The 15,321-nt window shown below is 48.6% G+C and overlaps 2 protein-coding genes across 7 annotated transcripts in view; one reads left to right on the forward strand and one right to left on the reverse strand.

Moving 5' to 3' along the window:
• Window positions 1-406: 406 nt before the first annotated feature.
• Window positions 407-8,865, reverse strand: LOC8053803 (zinc finger protein 425-like). 3 transcript variants are annotated; one of them, XM_029979238.3, is made up of 4 exons: window positions 8,591-8,865; window positions 6,512-6,667; window positions 4,138-4,571; window positions 407-1,357 (listed from the first exon to the last, which is right to left on the reverse strand). In XM_029979238.3, the coding sequence occupies exons 2-4, from the start codon at window positions 6,643-6,645 to the stop codon at window positions 1,101-1,103; spliced, it is 825 nt and encodes a 274-aa protein (XP_029835098.2). In that variant the 5' UTR covers window positions 6,646-6,667; window positions 8,591-8,865; the 3' UTR covers window positions 407-1,100. The 3 variants fall into 3 exon arrangements, with proteins under 3 accessions (XP_029835098.2, XP_029835099.2, XP_042144658.1); XM_029979239.3 differs by having other exon boundaries at window positions 6,512-6,705; XM_042288724.1 differs by lacking the exon at window positions 8,591-8,865 and having other exon boundaries at window positions 6,512-6,746.
• A 2,642-nt stretch (window positions 8,866-11,507) lies between these two features.
• The window catches only part of LOC8037027 (kinesin light chain), a 76,760-nt gene continuing 72,946 nt past the window's right edge, over window positions 11,508-15,321 (forward strand). For 2 of the 4 annotated variants that reach the window (XM_029979233.4, XM_029979234.4), the window contains exon 1: window positions 11,508-11,825. The gene's annotated coding sequence lies outside the window, so the exon portion shown is untranslated. The remainder of the gene's footprint in view (window positions 11,826-15,321) is intronic. The other 2 variants (XM_029979236.3, XM_040217386.2) reach the window with 1 other exon arrangement.

A 15,321-nucleotide genomic window follows, 5' to 3' on the forward strand; every position in this document is an offset into this window, starting at 1 on the left:
GTCGCTGCAACATCCATGAGAGAGCAATGGCGTCCACACTTTACTCGGTAACAAAATCCCAGTTTTCTCTCAGAAAGAAAGAAACCTCCGTCAGCGTCCTTTCTTTCCCAAACTAACACGCAAAAAAATAAAAAATAATAATAATTAAATGCTAAATGTGTTACCGAACATTAGCCTGGAGCGGAACATCGTCCTTTGTGGGCGCGGCATCCCCCTTAATTTTGCCCCAGTCCCACGCAACTTTCGGCTCCGTTCATGCTTCGGGAGGACAGAGGCTAGAAACCCAACTCGTGTCTTCCGGGGCAAAGAAGGAAATTGAGCAGCAGTCCAAGGAAACAGAAGTGGCAGAACGCTTTCATCACAACAAACGTGCTCATGCAAAACGCAAAAAAAACACACACAACCACACACAAGAGAGATCGTTGAAGCAAGACACCGCAATGAGACTTCAAACAAAACGGGCACAAGCCTTGCCACGAAGAAAAAAAAACGTTAGTAGAGTTAGTAGAATATGAGGAACTCGCATGAATAAGGCAAAACGGAGGAACATGAAATTAAAGGCTGCTTCACTGAAAAACGTCCAGAAAGAACGAGCGTGATGTTTTGTCTGATCATTATTCCTTCGCAAAATAATTTGTTTTTTGTTCTCTTTGCAAAGTTGTTTGTTTTAGGCGTTCTGATGTTCACCCCAATAATGAGTCATCTCTGCGCCCTGCACGCGAGAAAGAAGCCTCGCGGACATTTTGTTTCGAGTGATCTTCACGGAGGGAGAGGTGAACAAGTTATCCTTTCACGTGTGTGAGCAAACTCTGCCTTCAAAAAGCGAACAACTCTCGCGGAAAGGCAGCCGTTGAAAGGAAGATGTAAACGCCCTGAGAAGCTCTCGCGAAGCATTCTCGGCAATCCGATTGCTCCTTGAATGAGCCAAGCAGCAGGGCGCTGGTATCGCGCCTCGCTGGTCCCGCAGTCTCGTCAGTCCGGCCCTGTGGCCAGCACCGGCCGTGAAAACACCGATGATGGGTGTTCCGGGTGTATCGTGGTGCGATGTGCAGGCAGGGACTTGCGCGAGTGTAGCACGCAGACGTCGAAGGGTGATGGCTTCAGTGAGAAGCGGGCCGAGTGGTCGCTTTGGGCGGCATGTTGTGCACCGCAAGCATGTGCTTGAGCATGAAGCCCTTGAAGAGGTATGCCCTTCCGCAGCGCTCGCAGCAGTATCTCTTGCCCGCACTGTGGGCCGCGATGTGATTGGTCAAGTATTTCTTCTTCTTGTAGCGCTTCGAGCACAGAGGGCAAGCCAACTCCGCCGGCCGGGCTGCCGCCGCCGCTCCGTTGCCTGGAGGAGCCTCCTCGGACGCCGCTGTCGGACGGAACAAAAAATATTAGCGACACCTGGACAGCGCACGTGAAAAGGAAAAGAAGATTCGTATGGCTTTTAGATCCCAGGCAGCAGAAAATATCGGCCTTTGCACGATGTCGCAACACCGATCGGGACCATGCAATCGCTGGGTTCATAATCCCCCCTCAGTTAGCACAAGAACACCAATCTCTGGACTCGTTTGAATCGGTTATGCCAATCAGAGTGATGAAAACAAAGTGTCTTAATTACCGTGCGACCTCACGACCACGGATCACTTATCTGTGCGTCAGCACCCGCCCCTGTGCGTCTGGATGAGAAATCGGACTCGGACCGGTGAGTGTTCAAGGGGCTTATCGCGCTCACTAATTTTCTCCTTTCACCCAGAAACTCGAAATAAAGCGTCTTCATTAAAAAAAAATTAATAATAAAATTAATTGTGGCGCAATATTTATGTCGCGAAACTCATTGGTGGTATTCCGCTTTTCTTTCGGGGCCGACGTGCGAAATATGCAAACAGGCTTCGGAACCTTTCCCAGCTGAAAATACGTCTCCCGAGTAAATAATGCGCTACAATTTTTATTTCTTTCTTTTTAGGGGGGAAGGGGGGGGGGGGGGGGGGGGTACATTGTCTGCCATACGCGTCCTGTGCAAGCGCATAATAATTTTTTTGTTGTAAAAGAAAGGGGAGGGAGGGAGGGGGGGGGGGGGTTCTGATTTTGTGTTTCTACATCGACCATATGCTGTGTTAAGAAACAACATGAAACCGGTTAAGGTCGTGCGATTTCGGGGTACGGGGTGAACTCGTTTTGTTTTAGAACTTATTTGAAGGGATACCTCGACGAAATTGGAGATATACCCGTTGTGTTCACAAATAGGCCGAATATGATCTACAATATCCGTAAATGAATTTTCTGTTTTGAGCATGACGGCCGTATTTTTCGTTATAAACGGTCCACTCTGGCAATCGCTCGGAGAGAAGCCAGCAAAGAGCACGTCACATCCGGCGGAATCGTGACGCAGATTGTCTCGGGGCGAGCAAAGTTGCGGCGAGGTTCGCGTCGACGAGATGTCCTCGCCCAGTGGACTCAAGCTCGTGTGAGCGTAGGGGCCACGTAACCCACACCCAAAAGGTTGAGGGCCAACGTAAGAGAGGGGACTTAGGAGATCTTAAAGTGAAGAGACCTCGTGCTCAATGCTTTCTCTAAACAGAGTTTGGCCAGTGACGTCTTTAGATTTGATTTGTTTTTACGACTACTTTGGGCCCTGACCCGATGTAGTAATAAGAATTAAAATGACACCGCACGGGCCAACGTGCTGGCATTTTAATAGAACAAGAGAGCTGAGTACACTGTCTTTCCCGCTGCTCAGTTCACTCAGGAATGAATCAAGCTCAACATGCCTCTAAGAAACAATGAGTTAATATGATAGTTCTTGCTTTCATGACAATATTTATTGCAACACTCTAAACAAATACTTGTCTTTTAATCATTATGTTTTAAAGGTGAGAATTTAGGGCTTGTTGCTTTAGCTTTGGTAGCTGATCCTGCTGATCGAGAGTTCGCGCAGTCGAGATGCATTTTTCAACGCATAGTTTGCGCTTGCAGCCTAGTAGCGGAATTGTTGTAGCATACAAAAAACTGGGAAGCAAAACATAAAGCGAAACAAAGGTCAAATGAACAGAGGTAAGTATAAACTATGTGAATACGTTAAAAGAGCGGAGCTACTTTTCGAGTGAAAATGAATCCACGAGATGAGATCACTATGGCGCGAGCCATTTCTAGCGCTCGAGACATAAGAACCGGGACTCGTAGCCGGTTGCCTGCGGGCCGCGTCCCAGCAAGTCGCGGGCCGTGTGTTTGAGACCCCTGTTATACTTAGCCGTTCCATCCGCCGAAGCAGCCGAAACAGCCGAAGTACCCCAACGATCGGGCCACCGCAACTAACACCAAAGCTGCTTTTGTACGAATTTTGAGTGACGTGTTAATCTTCTCTAATCTTGTAGAGGAACAATGGCGACGTCTGGGGCACACAAAAGGGAGTCCCGGTGATTTCTCTGGTGGTGGCCGGAGAGCTGGCGGGATGACGTCAGGTTCAAGCCGCCCGTTCACACTCTTGCGACCGAGTACGACCGAGTACGACTGAGAGAGACGAGGATCTCTTAAAACTTCTTAAATGTTTTTAGAATGAGGGAACACACTGGTATTGTGGCGCCATCTATGCGGTGACCCTGGAACTGCATTTCACAAGAGCGAAGGTTTTGCGGGATTTCCGAGGTCAAATGTGCATAATAACCCTAGAAAGGCTCGTTTATAACATTGACAAAAGTTTTTCGAGCCAAGAAAGAAAGGATAATGCGCGAGAAATAAAAAAAAAATATGCCGGACCGCCGAGTTTACACTGCTTCCCAATGGATGGCGCCAGTGTATTCTCTGGTTTAAGAAGTTTTAAGGAACCTAGGTTTAAGAGGTCGCAAGAGTGTGAACGGGCCTACCTGTCAAGATTTCTAGACGGGCATTACAAACGAGGCTTTAGCGACATCCACCAGGTGTTCTTTGCCGTAATCGTTTATTTCGTTTTAAAAATTTCTTTTCGTGTCTTTTTCAACGAGAGATTGGCGTGTCTGATGGGTCTGATGCGATACTGCTCCCTCGAACACCAATGTACCAAGAAATAAGCGCCAACGTTTCGTTGTAAACGTAGCGAGATTTTGTGCATATTGATTCCAGTGAGGAGCAGAATCTAAAAAAAAACTCTATGAAATCGGGAAAGAATGGCCTCACCTGCGACCACTGGATTCTGGTGCGCATATGGAGCGTTGCGAGTCCTGGCGTTCCTCGAGGGCGTCGGGGCGGTCCTCCTGGCGGCGGGGCCACACTCCCTGAGGTGGGCGTCCAGCTCTCCCTGCGTCGCCATCCTCCTCTTGCAGCGGACGCAGAAGTACGGCTGGGGCCCCGAGTGGATGCCCAGGTGGAGTCTCCAGACGGCCTCGTACGTGAAGGCCCTGCGGCAGTACTCGCACGTCCAGCGGGTCCCTCCGTGCTCGGCCGGCGGGGCGGGTTGCTGCAGGGGGTGGCTCTCCCGCACGTGTCCCTCCAGCTGTTCCGGGGACCCGAAGGCCCGGTCGCAGTGGCCGCAGCGGTGCAGCCTCAGGTGCATCTCCTTGATGTGCTCGATCATCTCGGACTGCGTCACGGCCGCCTTGCACAGGAGGCACCTCCGAGGAGACCAACCCATCTCAATTCAGTGTTTTTATTCAGACTACATCAAACAGTTGTCGAGGAGGCCGTCGCAAAAGGCAATTAAAAATGTCTGACAAGGCGTCGACCCCCCCCCCCCCCCCCCCCCCCAGCACATCACTCAGCGTGGCACACACGAAGGCAGAGTAAGGAAACCTTGCGTAACGTAAACAACAATATGAAAAGCATAAAGCCCCGGTCACAATCCTCGCAACAACCGACACCTGGTTCATACACTTGCCACTGCTTACGACCGTGCCACCGAGCCAAGAGATACTCGATACAATCTTCAGATATACACAAAATATCAATAAATAGGCTTCAGTTATGGAGAGAGTTTTTTTTTTTTTTTTTTACCTTTTCTTTTTCTGTTTTGCTTGGGCTCGGTAGACATTGACGCCCCCCCCCCCCCCCCCCCCAAAACTGTTTGTTTGTTTGTTTGTTTTTTGCCAGACGATTTAATATAACCTTAGGAGACTACCCAATCAATATTTTGCTGCAGTCACGTATATATTTAATGAAGCAAAAAAAAAAAAAAAACATAGCTGCTTGAAACTAAAACCGAAACTGCAGTGGGGAGGAAGAAGAAATATAGAGGAGGAGAGAGTTGGCGGTAGTCACGTGGCTGTGATACGTTGTTTTTTTTTTTCTCCCAGGAGCAGCGTGAAGAGCGCGAGTCACAGGGCCTTTCTTGTTTGTGATTGGTTCAGCAATGATAGCACAGGTGCAGAAACACGAGGAACCCCGTGATTTCACGCTGTCTGATTGGTCCCCTGGTAGCGTCGGCTTCGTCTCGACTTAAAATAAACCGAAGTAGAAACACGGAAAAAATAGAAGAGAGACGTTTACAAATCTCTAACTCGAAATTAGAGCGCAGCTCCTGAGGAGGAAGGAGGGAGGGTATGCATGCCCCTCCTCCTCCCGTCCTCATTCCCTGCTCCTCGTCCTCCCCTCCATTTCTCCTCTTCCTTTCCTCCTCCTTCGCCTTACCCTCCCCTCCTCCCACAGTTTCCCAATTAAATTTAGCTGAAAAATTGACGCGACCTCAAATTTAGCCGGGAACTGAATTGCTGTTGAGGTCACGTGACGTCAATTTCCCCGCTAAATTTAACGGGGAAGTGAATTTATTCATGGGTGATGTGACACTGACTCATGTGACGTCATTTTGCCCGCTAAATTTAGCGGGGAAACAGAATTGGTGTTGAGGTCGCGACGTCAATTTTTCCGCTAAATTTAGCGCGGTTACGCCGAGGCCTACGGCGACGCCGCGAAACCCAACGCGTTTCTGTGCGCGCGCAGGCCGTGTGCTGAGTCCCAACTATGGGCCTTAGTAAGGACGGTGTGCGTTCGGCCGAGTGGAGAGCATCTGCGCCAGACGGCCAAGGAACGCGGAACCCTCCACCGATTGGCCGGGAGAGCAACACGTCACAGCGCGTTTTGCTGCGCGTTGAGAAAAAGTACATCCAACGTTCTTATGCGCTCCCAAAAGGCGCAAGGAATCAGCGCCACGTCACCAAATACGCACTTTCCGGGAGCCGCACGGGCCTACGCCATTTTTGTCGGAAAAAAAGTGTACTTTTTTCAGGCCTCGGGAAGTAGGTGTAACGTATACCTACGCTACCCGTTACTGGAAAGAGGTAACGTAAGTACGTTATCCGTTACTGTTTTGAGAATGGAATGAGTAGGTTACCGAAAGAAGTAACGCGTTACCGGTAACGCCGTTCCTTGTAACGCTTTACCGCCAATCCTGAAATTCGCCACGTGAAGACTTCTCTGAACCCCCCCGGGAGCTGGACCAGTGGTGTGGAAATGTTTCGCGGGGAGGGCTCACGTCCCCTAAGCCCCGGCTACGCCACGCCACGGGTCGGTACTTCCGTTTCTGTGAGCCCAGGTAGGTGCGGGTGCGCAGAGTAGGTACCTGGATGGCTGGGGCAGTCGGTTGGCAGCGGCAAAGCGCATCTGGCACACGAGGCACGGACGTCGGGGCTCAGGGAGGGGCGCCGAGGCCAGGCCCTGCTCGCTCTTCTTGGCCTCGCTCCACGGGGGAAACATCCCAAAGGACACTGCCTCCAGCCTGGGGCCAATGGATCCAATGCGGGGAAGTTTTCCACACTACGAATGTCAGGCTTGCTGCTGGATTTGTTACGCGAGGATGTGCAAGTAAACAACCGCCTCGAACGAAAGTTACTAAGAAAAAAACTGTATTTGCCGACGATTTCGAGCTAAGCTAATAAAAATTTCTCGTGGACCGCTTGAAGGTTGATAGGGCAAAGAAAGAAAAATAAGAACAAAGTTACAACTTTTTTATTTTTATTTTTTTTTTTGTATTCGTTAAATTAAACGTTTTCTGGTTTGCAACAACGTTTTCTTTCTTCTTCTTCTTTTTTTTTTTTTCTTCTTTTTCGCTTTGACTTTAAAAAGGCTTAATTCTATTCAGTCATTGAAAAAACTCGTATTTTAGCGGTAACTTTTGACTAAAACGATTTTTTTTCTTATATATTTCCGCCAACAAATCCACCCTCTATTAGCGCCGAGATGTTTCCGTGGCGCCCTCTCTAGGTTTCCTTTCGTGACGTCACGACCAGAATTTGCCTCGCCCTGATTGGCAGGGATCGCCTCTGCCTCGCCGTGATTGGTAGAATTTGGCTCTCCGTGAACCGGCGATTGGGCAGACATCATCCTAATCCAGAAAGCTGTGATTCGGATAATCGCCAACTGTGAGCACACGTCGCTAATAGCTTCAATTTCACGATGAGTTCCAGGATGCGAAACTATTTTTTGTCGATTTGTGGAAACTTGGTTAGCTGCATTGGGCTGTACTGATCTATCACAGCCACTGGACTTTCTTTTCATACTTTATGGAAGGAGAAAGTCCAGCGGCACCACCTGCGGGCTGGAGGCATTCTTCCTGGCTTCCAATACACAAAGCTAACGCGCGCTATTCTAATTTATTTTGGCCGATAGACGGTTCATTGTTTCGCCTGGGTTTCAGAAATAATTTGTTTGGCTACAAGATACCAAAGAGAGACACGGTAACCCTGCAGCGAGAGGACAAAAAAGGGCGGACAAACACGAAACACAGAACGCAGCTAAAGATTTATTTTCCAGACCACTTCCTTAAAGGAGCTGTGCAACGATATTCAATTGGAATGTTTTTCACTTGACACGAGCTTACTGGCACACCTGGGACTCAAGGATACTCACACGCAACACCACTGGCCAAGAAACTCCTTTGTTGCGGTGTAATTTCAAGGACAAAAGCGATCATTTTCATTCAATCTCTCCTTTGCAAAATTTGATGACGTAACTCGGGGATCGCAGTACACCCAAGTGACGATATTTGAATGCGGTTCATAGATTGGACCCGAGCATTGCGTGGGCACTCGACTTGGGCTCGTGATAATTGCTAGCTCGAGAAGCATTCGGGTAGTGGCCCGTGTCCAATCGCTGCAGCGACGACAACAGCCGAGCCATAGCAATGTCTGGAACTCAGCGCGTGTCCTGCGCTTTGCCAACCCCAGCGCGTGGCTATGATCAACACTGGCGGCATATAATCGGCTCCAGATCACGGGGCCGCTTGTTCTGGCTGCGAGTTGAGGGGGTGAACGCTGCTCGTTTTTCTTAAATTTTTTTCTGGGACTTCTATTGCGTGGGGAGAAAAACGAACGCGTGTTTATAGGTCATTAACGTTAGGGATCCGTTTTAAGCGGTATTTGCGCAAAGTACGAAAATTGTTGCATAGCTCCTTTAAATCGGAGTTTCGTGTCTGTCCGTCCTCTTTTTGCCCCCTCGCTCGAGGTTCACCGTGTCTATCGTTAACCAGCTCCCCTGCCTACTTGCTTTCACTTCAAGATATCAATTATCAAATCCTCGGGACGCGTCCGACCATTCGAGCCGAAGTTCGAGACACCGACAACACCGCCGAGTTGCGATCGCTCTCATTGTTCAAGTATCGTCGCGAGAAAGGCGTGCGAGTGTAGTAGACCGAAGTTTCTACCTGGGATCCTGGCGCGATGCTTTCCACGGGGTGCAAAAAGGATCTCCGAAAAGCAGAAGCGAGCGGCGTTCTCACATTTCGTGGCAGATGCTCATGTCGCCGCGTGGCGTTCTCTCCTCGTGCACTCGTCTGTCTTATTTTGTGCACGCTATACTCCGCTCGTGCTTCGTGTCCAAGATGCGACCTCTCCTGCCTGTTCGGAGCTCGGCGCGTGCCTCGCTCGATTCTGCACCGGTGCAGCAGGTACATCGAACGAAGGGTCCACCGCATCAAAGGGTCGCTACTGGTTCCTAGATGCCTCGTGCTTCCAACAAGTCGAGACATTCCTTGAAGCGCCGACTGCAGGATGGTGCAAGTTTTAGAAAGCAAACAGGGCGGCACGCAACGAAAGACTGAACTGAATGACGCCACTTTGTTCCAGCGGAACGTGCCTCGTCACTCGTGTTGGTTGTCCCTTCATATCCCGACTAATATACTAACAGTGCCCGGCAGAACCCCACGTCTTCAGATTCGAGACTCCGGAAGTTCGGTTTCGGACGGTTTTTGGAGGATTCCGAAACTTTTTGGACGAAATTTCGGTTGTTTCGAAGGTTCGGCAGTTTCGTCGCTATCTATAGCCAATATGGCGTTGTTCCTTTTGGCTTTGTGGGCGATGTGAGGGAGATGGTAGAGGAACTGCGGAAGGAAAGAGGGTTTAGGGCCTTTTACCCTCGGAAAAAATAGAGGAGGGAACCTGGGCGAAGCCCAGGCGAAAATCGGTTCATTTCCAGCTGGATTATGAACTGGAAATGAGGCAGTCCAGCTGGATTCCAGCTGGGTCCAGCTGGAATCCAGCTGGAATCCTGCTGGACTGCCTCATTTCCAGTTCCATAATCCAGCTGGAAGCGGACTGATTTTCACGTGGGAGTCTTTTTTTTTTGTTATCCTAAAGCGGGCGCAAACAACGTAAAAGAAAAGAAGGAAACTGCCCTTGTCTGTTTGCTTTCACTTATATTTGGCAGTAATATCAGGACGTTCAATTTTGTTCTGCTAGCTCCCGTTTTGGGGTTTTCTCTACCTATCGAGGAAGGATAAAAGGAGACAACCACACACGCATGCACATTTATATGTTTAATGTTGGATAGATTCTTAAAACAGTCGGCGCGATAACACAACGCTTGGAGTTGGTGATAATGTAATCTGGCAAGGGTACGCCGGCGCCGCTGCCGATTTTAGCCGTCCCAGTGTTGCCTCATTTGGCCATGGAGGCCTACCCTTTTGTATCTTACCCTGTGAGAACCAGGGAATAGCAGGACTTAGGGTGCCTACATGCCTGGAAACATGTAGGCACCCTAGCAGGACTCGTTGCCTGCTCGGTCTTCGCAGGAAACGACCGAAGAGAGCGAACGTCAAGCAGCCCGCGACGCGGGCCGTTCGACGTTCTTCGAGGATTATTTCCGTTGAGATAATCTCCGAAAAGCCTTCCCGGCTATGTTCCCCGGTTTTCACGAAAAAAAAGCTGATAGTGTCGGATGCGATGTCCGGGGATGGAATAGACACGTTCGTTCATTTGCTTTGGTGCTGTGCAATTAAAAGCAGCTCTCTTCAAGACGTGCCTCAAAACAAGCCGGATTCCGTCTGATCGTCATGAAATGACTATCGTCGACACACACATGCAGTGTTATTTGAGAGTTTTCTCAAATCCTGTTCGGATAACGCGGCTCCTAGGGGTACGTACAATGTGTTATTCGATTGATGAGACTCGTTGAATTTCATGTTGTGGGCGGGGAATACCCATGCACTTCATCTATTCTTTCTGGTCAAATATTTTGGACAGTTAAGACCTTTGTAGATATTGACACGGCTGAGTGTATACGCCGTAAAAAAATCAGCATAAAATGAAACAAACATTCCAGTTGCATTTGTTCTGTCGTGCACGGACTCACCAAAAATAGCTTTCATTTGTTTGTTTTTGTTTCCCAAAATAGTGCAATGCTTTATTAAAATCTAGGAGAAATTCTGTTCGCCTTAGAACACAAAGTAAAACGAAACGCGGCAATTTAGCCGCCAGCATTGAGAAAATTTGTTAACACGCTGGTAGCAGTTGAGCTCAAATAATTTTCACTCAGTGATATATTTTTTTATGTCAAATATGGTTATTAAATGTGTTCAAGTTGAAAACATAAAAATCGACTGTCTTAGAACTCGATGCATCAGATGAAAACAAGAAACAGTAAATATATTTCGGGTTATTGCTTCCTTCAACGCTTATTTTATTTATTTTTTTTCAACATGGGTCCTATACAAATATTTAACATTATGTTCTTTTCGACCGTTGCAAATGTAATTGTCTTAAAGAAATACAGCAACTTTTTTTTGCATTGACACAGCGATTTGAAAATAATTACAATATTTTATAATTAAACGTTTGACGAGCAATTTTTCTTACAATATTTTGCCACCAAGGGGAGAGGCATAGCGGCGCATGCGCGACGCTCTCCTGCAAGAACGAACATCGCTTCCCGCAATGCTTGGCTAGAAATGGCGTAGCATTTCGATAACCACGATTACCAGCGACCTCCGCGCTTCCCCGTGCCCCGTTGTTCGGCAGCACCGTGAATTACAGAGTGAATCTTACGACAGCGGGAAACGCGGAACATTTGAAAGATCTGGGAATTTCTCGCGAAACGCGGGACACGAGCCCTCAATGCGGGACAGCAAAGCGGACCGGTGCAGTGCCCTAGGCGACGCGCCGGCGTCTAGGCACGCACGGGGAACAGGGGAACAGATTGAAAAACGAAACGGCGACTCGTTCATTCCTGGAAGCTACCGACAGGCATGGCTTCCGACCACGTGCTTCTGACAGCGACAGGAAAAGAGTTGTCTCCTAATAACGAGAGATGGCGCCACCGATCTACCTTTTTTTTTTTTTTCATCTGCCGCTGTCAGCCGCCAGTCTGCCAGCCGACTCGCTCAGCGCCATTTTGCGATCATCCTGGAGGATTTCCAACGCGAACTATGGGGTGTTGCAGGCTGGGCGTGAAGTTTTTACTTTGATCGACGCGCTACCGGCCATCGTGCATCGCGAGCCAGCCATTCCTCCAGGGGTGACACCGGAGTTGCCTGTATCTGTGTTTCCGCGTGACACCAGCAACACCGCCCGCCGAGGGGCTGGGTGTGCGACCATCTCGGCTGTTTAGGCTTACTGCGGTTGCACGTCGACGCCGATCTACGGACCCTTTGAGTTCTCAACGAGGTAAGTTCGATCCTCGCTGTCGGTTGCTACGTTTTCTGACAGTCGGTTGACGCCCCAGCGGCGATGAGAACGTTTTTGAATGGCGACTCTCTCCAGAGCGCGATCGCGAAGCACCCGACCCCACCACGGGATGGAAACCCGGTCGATGCGCCTTCAAAGGCGGTCTCCTAACCACGACCGGCATTATAGGGTCCTAATTTGGTTATTCTCGAGCCTTACTGTTCTTTTATTTCTGAATGCTCGCCACGTGACTTTAGATTTCACCGACACTCCCGTCCTAACGATAAGCCATCCTCGTCTTGATCGAGAATGTGACACCGGAGTAGCCATGTCTCGCCGATCCTCCTAGACCGGAGATTTTGCATTATTATTCCATCGCATCTGTCAGAGACTGCACAGAATAGGGCTCGCAAATAGATAAGTTGGAATCAAGTTGATAAAACCCTGACGGACGACTTCACTTTATAGTTTTGTACAACGAAGGCACAAACAAACCTGTGGAAGTTCACCTGCGCGTTTTGTCTAGTGCACATTGGACTTGCGGGGATCACGAGAGTAGGCTGGTTAGTGAGAACGTTTGCAACACACCGCGATTTATTTTCATTCCAAAAGCAGTAGCCGTGCGCGTCTCCGACCGCTAGGTTGGATCAGGCACCTCTTTGGCTGCTTTATGAACCTGCTTGAGATGCTCCAGCTCGGGGACTTTAGGACTTTGCCTGGAACGACAGGGCCTTCGACAGGGATGCCGGCTGTTCCAATTTTATCACCTGTGCAATTTTCTGTGGCAATGAAGTCAAACGCACGGACAGCGTGTCCTCTCCCAAACCCAGCCCCGATTAAAGCTGCGCCTGCCCTCCGCTTCTTAAAGTAAGTTTAAAAAAGAAGCATAGAATAGCTCTCAGGCGGTGGACATCATATCAGAATAATATGCAAAGTTTCGTTTCCTTGACCTTTTAAGCCCCTTTACAAGCGGCGTTATGCTGTGTCTTAGTTTCTATTCACACACTAAAAAAAAAAAAAAAAAAAAAAAAAAAAAAATTGAAACGAAGATTTGTTGGGCACATCTGCTTATTTCGGTTATGGAATGAACGCCATGTTACGGGTAAATGTATTTGAAGAGGGCAGAGGCTAGGAGGTTGCGTTGCTGACAGCAGAGCTGTGAAAGTTCTCGTGCGAAAAGTAATTGAATTAGACTTATGTTGGCCCCAACATAAGTAAGTCAAATACCATTTACACCCTTTTTTACGAACGATCGAGTTGTAGTTTCGCACAAAAAATATATCCCATGATGGCGATGTGTGCTGGCATTGCCGAGTAATGGTTGTTCGCTTTCCAGTGCTGACTTATAGCAAAGCCGGGGCTCAAATTCACTACACGGTGCTTTCTGGGAGTAGTGGTCAAAGATTTTGCTAAAACAAATGCAACTAGGTAAGTTATCCCGAAAGCTAATTAGTAAGGCGACTTATACGTACGCTACTTTTCGACTCTTGCTGGCAGCGTGGTGTGGATTTCAAGCTTTAGTGGCAACTCCAGAGTGGCAAACTCCGCAACTCTGACCCCAAATGAGGGCGACACGGGCTGGCCGAAATTTGAGCGAGGTTGAACTGAAGATACGTGGCAGGCGCGAAAATTATACACACAAAAAAAAAAAAAAAAAAATAATAACACGAGATGAACGATTCGAACCCGGAAATAAATGCTTACACACTAGTTCAGGGAAAGAAGAGTTAAGGGAGCATACAAAAATGATGAAGGAGAGGATGAAAGAGATATTAGCTTTATCAATGTGCAAGTCACAAAAACAGGACATTAAAAAAAAAAAGAAAAGAAAAGGAGTTTGATAATTCACGGGGAAGCTGTTTACTGTTTGAGGCGAGAACGGGAGTGTCGAGGACGCAAGGATATAGGGCTAAATTTCAAAAGAGAGACACATACGTGCCGTATGCCATTGTGAAAGTGGAACGCTAGAACATGTGGTTTTGAAGTGGCTTCGTCCTGCTCTCTGTAAAGGAGTCACGAATTTGGCGGGAGGATTGGGCTTGGCTGGCGAACTTAAAAGAGCGGAGAAACGAAAAATTACAATCACAGGAAAAAAAAAAAAAAAAAAAAAAGGTTAAAAGGTGGCGGCGATTTAACGAGCGGCACAGTTTATAACAAAATTTAAAGGGGAGGGGTTGTAATGGTTTCTAGGCCAGGTGGTGCAAGCTACCGCCCGATACTAGGGGTATGGTTGATACCATTAATTAGATCATCCGATCTATCATAGAAGCTTGCTGGAAGTGTTCTGGTTTTCTTGCCAATCAGAGGCCAAAACGTGGGCATCTTTCGTCAGCGACCGATAGATGAGGGAGCGAGTCTCAGTTTCAACATGGCCTTCATAAAAGAAAGGTTAAAATGCAATCGACGTAGTCTGCAGCAAAGCATCCCTGAAACGGCTTGTTTTATTAAAGAGGAAATCGATGGTTTGAATAAGGGCCGAGGAAAGCTCTCAGGCACGCCAGGTCATGTCACCTGCCAGGCGTGTCAGTTGTGCACATGTCTGTTTGTACAGTTAGTGGGAACAGGACATCGCTGCTTTTTCGCAGTCATTTCCAAAGAGGCTCCAATTTTTACCTGCTAGGTTGGTACCGAGAACTTTCTGCCGTAAGTTGGGTGATAGGCTTGCGATTCTAAGGGGGAAACGGACCAAGCCGGGGGTTCGTATTGTTTCGTCGCATAGTGATTCGTGGAAACACGTCTTTTCATCGACCCGTTTCGTGGACGCACGTTTCGTCGAGGGATAGTTCGTGGAAACTCGCTGACTTCGGCGATACTTCGTCTACAAAATATATATTTTTTTGCTAGGTGGATCGGAATCACTGGCAGAGTCGCGCAGGCAGCTCCGATGAATGAATCTTGGAGCTTGCAAAGAGACCGCGTGATCAGCTCTCGCTTCGCTCCGCTCCGGGAAAAAGAAACGAGTCTGGAGTTTAGGCCAGGCTTGGTCGGAACCGCCCAGGGCTACCAGCAGGATGCCGTTGTGTGTGGAAAGTAGTCTCAAGGCGCGTGTGTATAAAACGATGAAAGCAAGTGTCGATGAACCGCCGCATGTCCACGATATGTGGACGAAACGGTCCAACTGATGGAGCACTCCTGAGAGATTGGGGTTCGAGCGCTGCGTCAGAATTCGGGGCTCATCGAGTTCCCAATCGAATCTTTGCGTACTTGCGACCTTCGGGGAGAGGCGACGGCAGACACGGCGCTGCGTTGGCGAGCCGTGGAATGATCTCGCTCACGTGATGTCTGTGCGTGCCGCTTGGCTTGGTTCGCACAAAGGGCTTTTCTGCTCGTCTGTCCCGTTGATTCATTCTTTCGCCTTTCCGCAGCTTCAGGTTTTCGCGGCCGCAGCCATCGGGACTCGAATAAACAGCGACGCCCACTTATTTCTGTAGTGTTTTTACGATAGCTTTTCTTCGCTATACTTACCAGGATGTATACTGCGTTCGAGGCAAAGTTT

Source organism: Ixodes scapularis, unplaced genomic scaffold (assembly GCF_016920785.2).
Source record: "Ixodes scapularis isolate PalLabHiFi unplaced genomic scaffold, ASM1692078v2 PGA_scaffold10__122_contigs__length_95168666, whole genome shotgun sequence".
Lineage (NCBI taxonomy): Eukaryota > Metazoa > Arthropoda > Arachnida > Ixodida > Ixodidae > Ixodes > Ixodes scapularis.